Here is an 8,198-nt window from a genome sequence, read left to right on the forward strand (position 1 = left end):
ACAACAACAACAACAACAACAACAACAACAATAATAATAATAATTATCAGTGTGTATAGAATACATTTTTCAGCCTACAAATTACTTGTGTTTTAATTAAATTATTTATTAAATAGGCCTATTTGTAACAAGCCGCTTTTAAATGTTATTTATTATCTATCTATCTATCTATCTATCTATCTATCTATCTATCTATCTAGGCGAAACTCTGCGCATGTCTTCATAGCTTTACAATTTTAAATCTGGATCTCTAGTGGAACAGCAAACATAACCTTTGTCCTTGTAGGAAAATAAAATAGAGGCTAAAAGTCGCTTCCAATTTATTTGAACTACATTTCCCACACGCTAGAGCCTCGGTTCGATTTCCCATAATCCTTTGCGCCGCTCTACCGCTCAGAGAAACTAGAAGGTCGACCATAGCAGCGTTGTATTGAGGCAGAGAAGAAACTAGTCTGAAATCATGCTGGGACAGGCTGTAAGACGATTCACAACGTCTGCTGTTCGTGCTTCTCACTATGCTGAAGGTCCAGGGAAGGTGAGATTACCATCTTATGGCAGCATCATTGCTTTAAATGTGATATCGTCTGTGTCAGGCCTTGTCTATATCCGCAGCCTAACGTTAGCGTTAGCTGTTAGCGTCACTTGGAGGTCACGTCCGTCATTTGACAAGAGCGTGATGGTAAAGCTAACAAAACAAGACAAAGACACAGGCACATATATTTTTCCATTTACAACGTAACAAAACATTTAATCTTGAGGATAGACTTGTGACAGCAAGTGTTGATTTGCATAGCGACCTGTTGGTTAGCATTAGCTTTGTTGCTAGAAGGTAGTTGGTTAATTGATAACCAGCATCAGTGCTAGCTAACGTTAGCCTGTTAGAAAGCAGTTTTGGGAAACAAATATAAGACAGTTTATATTATCTGATATGCTAACTTTCACTTAATGCACTGTGTCACATATTCACAATATTAATAAAATTGTTCAGTACTTCTTCTATCTTAAGGTCACAGTTGTATCCTGAAGTGACCCTGGTGCATCTGACGATTTTGGATTGCTGAAAGTACACTTACTATCAAATTGACTGTGCGTCACATATTCTGGTCTCCTTTTTGTGCACATTACAGTTTGCTTTCTCTAAACTGAAATCTAGAATATTAATAATTGATGTTGTAATTGTCAAAGTATTAATAAAAACATTTTAAGAAATGTTTGATTTAAAATAATATTAATGATAACCAGGGCTGCAAGTCAGTCAGAATGAAAATTGTAATGCAAAAATGATTATTCCCCCTAGTCGAATTGTATATGCATATTGTGCAGCCCTAATGATAACATGCAAGATTACAAACGGAGACAAAAACAGACAGTAAGTGAGACAATGACAGAATGACTACTCCCGATTATGACAGCATGTTTGATTGTCAAGTAACCGCTCTTTTATAGATTTGGAAAAATAATTGAGAGATGTGATTTAGTTCTGTAGTGTTCCAAGTACAGTGTTTTATCACGTAAACTAAATGGACCGTTTTACATTACACAAATCATTAATGGTTACACAGTTTACAGTTTATATGGTGGCTTTTGTCTTTAAAAAATGAGGTAATTTGAGGACTGATAATAGTAGTCAAGTAATTGGGAGGAAGCACACATGGCCCCTTGATTGTTTGTGTATATTTTAATACTAAATAATTAACTTTATTTTTCTGGATGACCCACAAAGTCATCAGTCCACAATGGCTTGTGTGAAACAGCTCTCCTATAGCAGTCACATGAAATATTTGGCAATAAACATTATTAAAAAATTAGGCCATAGGAAATGTAAAAAGTGAACTCCCTCATTTTTAATTTCACTTGCAATCCTTGAACTTTAAATGGCATTTCTGCTCTGAGCCGCATCATTCATTTCTGACCCTCGTCCCCTTGTAATATTTGGATGTATGAAGAAGCTCTTTGCAAAGACATCCTGCACAATGTACTGATTGGAAACACATTTATATTGCCAAGTCATTTTCACATAACATAACATTGGTGCATAGCAACATAGAAAATATTTAAAAAATCATGAAAGGAAAGTACAAAAATTGACAGTGACATAAAAAGGAATATGTGGAATTTGTGCATGAATGTGCAAAACAGTCACCCAAGAAGTTAGTAAATTGTAGAATAATTTGTTTATTACAAGGCACAAATTTAAATGTGTAACAAACGTGTAGGTCAGATGCTTTCTAAAAACAATATACAGGCAAAAATATTTGTGGAATAATCAAAATAGTTGCTTTAAATGTTTAGGAGTTTCACTGCATCATAATACTCTTGTCTTTCTCAGAACCTGCCATTCTCTGTGGACAACAAGTGGCGTCTGCTCGGCATGATGGTGGTGTTCTTCGGCAGTGGCTTTGCATTCCCCTTCATCGTCGTCAGACATCAGATCCTGAAGAAGTAAAATGGCCCAGTGCTTTTACTCAGGCTTCAAGGTAATTATGACTGCCATGTTTATCTAGCATATCTGCTTTCATTAAAATGTCAGGATGATGTGGCATTTACTTCAGCCTTGGTTTGAATAGTGACCTCAGACAATGACAGTCCTTTACTGCGCCTCTTTAGCCTTTTGCTCAGTGGCGTATCTTGAATAAATTACCTGTAAGTCTGAGAGTGACTAACAAATGTCATACAGGTTTAAACTGACGCTTTGCTGTTTAGATAAGCTTTCACTTTAGCAAGTTAATGTGACAGTTTATTGCAGACATAGATGTGTATCAGGTGCAAATGGGTCAGAGTTGTTGTTGTCACATTTATCTTTTACTGGTGTTTACCCAGAAATTGCTTTTCTGTCATCAGATGTATGCAAGTCATCTTATCACTTTTTGCCCTATTTCCTTGTTCTCCCTCCAGGTTGACAGCTGGAACATATTTATCCATCAGAGTTCTATCCGTGCAGAAGAATGGAAATCTCTTAATTTTCTTTGTAAATAAAGTTTCCTCAAATATGAAAATGCTTTCCTCTTCTTTTTTTTATAACACCAGTGTTTTATGTGGAGTAAAGGTATTCTAAACATGACTAACTGCTGATATTTCTTTGTTTTGTAATCAAGCTTCTTATTCATCGTCCAAAAGGCTTGATTTATCACAACATTCAGAACTCTCTATTACTCTTGAACATGATAAAAATGTTTAAATGAGTTTTTACTTAAAATTGCTCAAATAATGGACATATTTGAAGAGTAGCAGGTGAATTGCTGCCTTACAACAACAATACTTAATTCCAATCATGGCACTATCTGGACTATATATCAGTTATATTTTAGGAAGAAAATATTTTTAAACTGTACAGGCTCCCTGACTAGAAATGTAGACAAATGCAGCCCAACATATAATTTGGGTGGGATATTGTTATTCCTTATGTTAAAACTATGGTTTTCAATGGTATAATTTATAATCCAGATAATGTTAAAGCAACAAAATGCCTGAAAAAGAAAAAAAATAATGTTTTTTTCCCTTTTAAATGTAATCAATCAGTGTAAACAGTCTCAGGGTAGTGCTGTATTACAGTCCAATAGAGTAAATGCAAACAAGTCACTTCCATATTAGTATATAGTTTCCCGATGGCAATAAATTCATATTAGCTTTTTACAAAAAAATCATTACATCTAAACTGATTTTAATGGTGAAAATTAAAAGTTAACTTGCTCCACATAGTACTGTAATTTTTTTAACCCTTATGATGTCCTGGGGTCATTTTGGACCCCAAACGAAAACCTCTTCTGTCATAATATGCTTGGTTTTTCATCAAATGGTCTGAAAATAACAGGGGTTGTTTAATACTATGATCTTCACAACTAAAATAAATTTGAAGTAATTTGATTGAATTATAAGTGTTTTTTTTTTTTAATTTAGTAACATTCGTTGTCCTCTGGGGTCCAAAAATACCCCACAGCACAAGGGGTGCAAAGGGGAAATTGTCATGCCATACTCCCCCCTTACTTAAAGAGTAATTTTACCCAAATATTATACAGTCAATCAACTGGCAGCCTTCAAATCATGACCATCTCAGTGTCACGTATCCATGGGAAAAGGAAATGCAAACTGGATTTCCTGGAGATGTGATGTGGTCGATTATTTGTCTAAAGCTGCCCCCTTTCACAATTAAATGGTTAAACACAGGTTCTGTTCAAGAGCCTTTTATGAAAATTGAGATCAAGTAATTGCTGCCATATACAGCACTATGCAATAGAAGGTTAAATGTGTATTTATAAGCTAATAGATACAGAATCAATGCATTAAAGACTCATCACTACCATTGATTAATTAAATACGCACAGGCATATTCATGTGTGGGTGCTTGAAGATGAAGCAGATGAGCAACTTTTCATACAAACCATTTATTCAGCTTTAACTGAACATAGCTTGTGTTGCTCAGTGTGACCTGGCCTTGTAGCTTTTATGATATCCACAAAAAGAACAAGTGGTTCTCCAGATTTACGAACGCTGTTGCTAACTGCAACCTTATTCAAGCACTTAGCAGATCCCTAAAGATACATAAAGTGTGTAGCCTGTTGGCGTAAAGTCAACATATAGTAAAAGTTAATAGTGAACCCATAAGTTTGTAAATTTAAACCCTTTGTTGCCAGCAGTCTAAAGTGAATGAATAAAGTGGAAATTGAAAATCGGTGTGAGAGGGCTTGCATTGAAGAATCCAGTCCTCCTCTGATTGGTATTGTTCCCTCGGCCTATAGCTCAGCTCTTCAGCTGAACTCTGCTGAATAACCTACTTCAATTCAATTAACCCTATGCTTCTGGCTATAATTATCCCAGGACAATGTATTAAAAAGGGAGGTGTGGCTGCTCAGTTGGCGAGGAAGGAGAATGTAAAAGTTAAAGAGGTTTTCCATGCACCTGTATTCAGGTCTACCTTACGCCTGGAGTCATTTTTTAGGACTCGGCAAAGGTTAGTTTTTCATTTGCTCGAGCCGTGTGGCAAAGACCCGCCTGGTTTGGCCTAAAGACATAAGCAGAGACATACAGGGACAAGCTGTAAGCATGAAAAACAACCTGCTGTATCCCCTTTGTAAAACCTACCTCCCTGATTTTCACACATACACACACACAACTCGCAGCGACTTGTAAACCTGTCAGGTGTTTTTGTGTTCTCCTGCATTTATAATGATGTTATACTGTGCGTGCCTCTGGGCTTCCTGGATGGAAGAGCATTCAGGTCGTACGGCTCTTGCTCGCTGGTGATAAAGTTATCAGAGATTTAATGGGGTCAACAAGTGGGAGTCGATATTTCATAGGTGTGTTGTATCGTCGGTGTTTAGAATAGGTTGACCTTGTTAGTAGCTCAAGGATAGTGAGGGAGGCTTTCTTTTCTGCTCGAAAACACTGCTCAACACATAAACATGACACCCTGCATTATCACAGCATACTAAACTGCACACACACAGAGCACTTCTTTAAATCTACAAATGTTTGTTGCTTGAAGCACACAATTAAAGGTCCAGTGTGTGAGATTTAAAGGGATTTATTGTCAGAATATGTCGGAAATTTAATATATTCATAAATATGTTTTCATTAGTGTATAATCGCCTGAAAATAAGAATCATTGTGTCTTAAGTGTCCTAAAAACAGAGTACTGGGGACCCCTTCATGTACAAGTATGTCCTTCAGAATAATTTGATGAAGCCTTTTTTCCACGTCTACTCAGTTTTGTGAAAGAACAGCGCAAGAGAAATGTATTAACAAGAAATTAAAGATGTATTTAAAATTTTACAGGAGAGTGTTTTTCATCATACTTGCTAACACACAGTTCTCTTGTATCTCTGCAGATTTGACAAATCTTCATATTTTTTTCTTATGGAAAGTTCAAAGAAAAGGGGCACCTTTTTTTCTTAGAGAGGCCTTACTAATATACCTTTAGAAAAACATTTTAAAATAATTGTTTTCTGTGTCATTGTGAAATGCTAAACTGCTGTGGTTCAGTTATGTTTTCCAGCTAATACGTATCATTTATAAGTCATTTGCAGGCATCTGTTTGCAGAAAATGTGTGTTTTATTATTCTCTTATTTTCATTCTTTAAAAATCACCAGAATGCAGGTAACAAGGTCTATGAAACTCAAATTTCTCAATTAAAATGTAATATATGAAATATTTTAGATTTAAAAATTAATATTGATGACTGTATTGACCAGGGTTGGTGTATTTGCGGCCACAGTAGGTTAGACACACACACACTGGATGAATCAGGGGGAAATGTTTAAAAAAAAAAACCAACACTGCAAAAGTGCCCGCTACAATGTCCCTGTGGTAGATAAAACATGATAAAGTGTCCTCTGTGGTGGGCCAGTGTGCAAGGAAATGTGATAAAGTGCCCACTAGGGTGCTCTTTAAGCAGAGTAAACATGATACAGTGTCATATAATCTGCCCTACATGCTAGAAGAGGGTTTGGAACTGTTTCACCATAAATGCATCATGGCTTTCTGCACACTGGTGCCCGTTTTATTTTCTAAACCCCTGCCCCAGAGACAGCCTGAAGTCGCCACTGCACACATATACGTACGTCACAGACAAATATAGTAGCCTGATCAACACCTATCATGTTGTTTTCTGCTTACATGCAACATGAGGTGATACTGCAACTCAATAGGAAGTCAGGTGGAGTGTCATTTCTATAAAAACTCATTCAATTCATGACATTACTGTCATTCTGCTCAGTGATATCTCAACAGCTTTTCTGTTTACCCAGCTAGGTAAATGCTCAGCCATAGACAATAATCCTTTCTCAAAATGCTCCTTATCAGTATAAAATGAACCATAACAATTAAGTGAGCAAGTTCACTTTTCTTGTCATTCAGCTTCTTGAACGTCTTTTTGAGTGCATCTCAAAGATCATTCTTCTCTCTTCTCAGACAAATTGGGAGCTTTCAAGTGCCATTAGAGACAAATAACCCTCAATGAAGTGATACTCCATCCAAAGTCTATCATTTGAGTAAAGGTGGCTGTAAAAAGTTATCGCCACCATCTTTTACATCCAGCATTTCAATTAAAAGACTGCAGCAAGTTGGGTTATTTTTATCATTGAGCAGAGCATAGTTTTGCCAGTCACATTTTATTTTACAGTACACTAACAAGATGTAAAAAGATGGATTTTGTGTAACCTAGAAATAATGTGTTCTTTATTAGACTGTATTACACTTAATTCAAGGGTAATTAGAGACACATTACCACAGAACTGTACTCTAAACTAAAGTGAAGTAACATATCTGCTACTTGACACACACCTTGTTTGGTTGGTCCCATGCATTACAATACAGTATTACCATGAGTCTGTGCAGCATATTCCTCTGCATCTGTAATTTTGACCTTTACTTGAGCTGGTTCACATATTGTTTTAAATTGGGGAAATAGCAGGTATTTGTTTTCACTTTGGTTTACAGCACAAATCTGTTGTAATGTGTCCATAATGAAGTCTAATTAGGATCTAATAACCATGTGACTCTTTTGTCTGGGTGTGTTCGAATACCAGTATTGGAAAATGCCTCTTTTACTGCCTAATATGCTATTATCAGGGAGTCTATGCACCAGTCTAATACCACCTAATTTATTAATCCCAAACTGGAACCCTGCTATGTTTCAACAGCATCCTGTTTATGCCTTATTTTTGCCCAAGATGGCAAAGTCATATTCTAACTATGGCATTCATTCTATGTATTTGTTCATGTTTTAGAAAGGGTTTAAGCTGAGCAAGGCCATTTTCTTTTTTAATGCATTGTATCAGATCAGCAGAGGTGAAGTACAGATATTTGTGTAAAAAAAACAGACTCTGGTAAAAGCTGAAGTACTGATTGAAGTGAAAAAGTACAGGTGCTGGAATGTAGTCAGATTATAAATGTAAACTGTAGTCCAATGATGGACATTTCTACCAGCTGTTTCTGTGCAAACATAACTGAACTTCACCTTCTCTCCATTGTTGAGTCTCCCTTTCTTTTCTTTTTTGTCTTGTTAAGTCTTTTGTGTCATTTTTGTCTCATTATGTCTGTTATGCTTTGGTGGATACACCACAGAATCATCTTTTCTATGTGTTATTGTCCCATCCATGGCGGTTAAAATCAGTTTCAATGTTGGTAAGATGTCGCTCAATGATGCAAAGTAAAACTAATCAACAATTCCCCTCAACTGCATTAAAACTGAAGTAACAAG

The 8,198-nt window shown here is 36.2% G+C and overlaps 1 protein-coding gene across 1 annotated transcript; it reads left to right on the forward strand.

The window, feature by feature from the left end:
• The first annotated feature begins 360 nt into the window (after window positions 1–360).
• cox7c (cytochrome c oxidase subunit 7C) lies at window positions 361–2,996 on the forward strand. Its single transcript, XM_084729011.1, has 3 exons — window positions 361–535; window positions 2,330–2,477; window positions 2,896–2,996. The coding sequence occupies exons 1-2, from the start codon at window positions 461–463 to the stop codon at window positions 2,444–2,446; spliced, it is 192 nt and encodes a 63-aa protein (XP_084585137.1). The 5' UTR covers window positions 361–460; the 3' UTR covers window positions 2,447–2,477; window positions 2,896–2,996.
• The last annotated feature ends 5,202 nt before the right edge of the window (window positions 2,997–8,198 follow it).

This window comes from Lutjanus erythropterus, chromosome 10 (genome assembly GCF_056507025.1).
Source record: "Lutjanus erythropterus isolate fLutEry1 chromosome 10, fLutEry1.hap2, whole genome shotgun sequence".
Lineage (NCBI taxonomy): Eukaryota > Metazoa > Chordata > Actinopteri > Lutjaniformes > Lutjanidae > Lutjanus > Lutjanus erythropterus.

What these genes read in the sequence shown, in the direction of transcription:
- cox7c (XM_084729011.1), top strand. Translation starts at nt 461, where the DNA reads ATGCTGGGACAGGCTGTAAGACGATTCACAACGTCTGCTGTTCGTGCT. An exon ending in ATGCTGAAGGTCCAGGGAAG is followed by an intron (nt 536 to 2,329) that starts GTGAGATTACCA and finishes TGTCTTTCTCAG; the next exon opens with AACCTGCCATTCTCTGTGGA.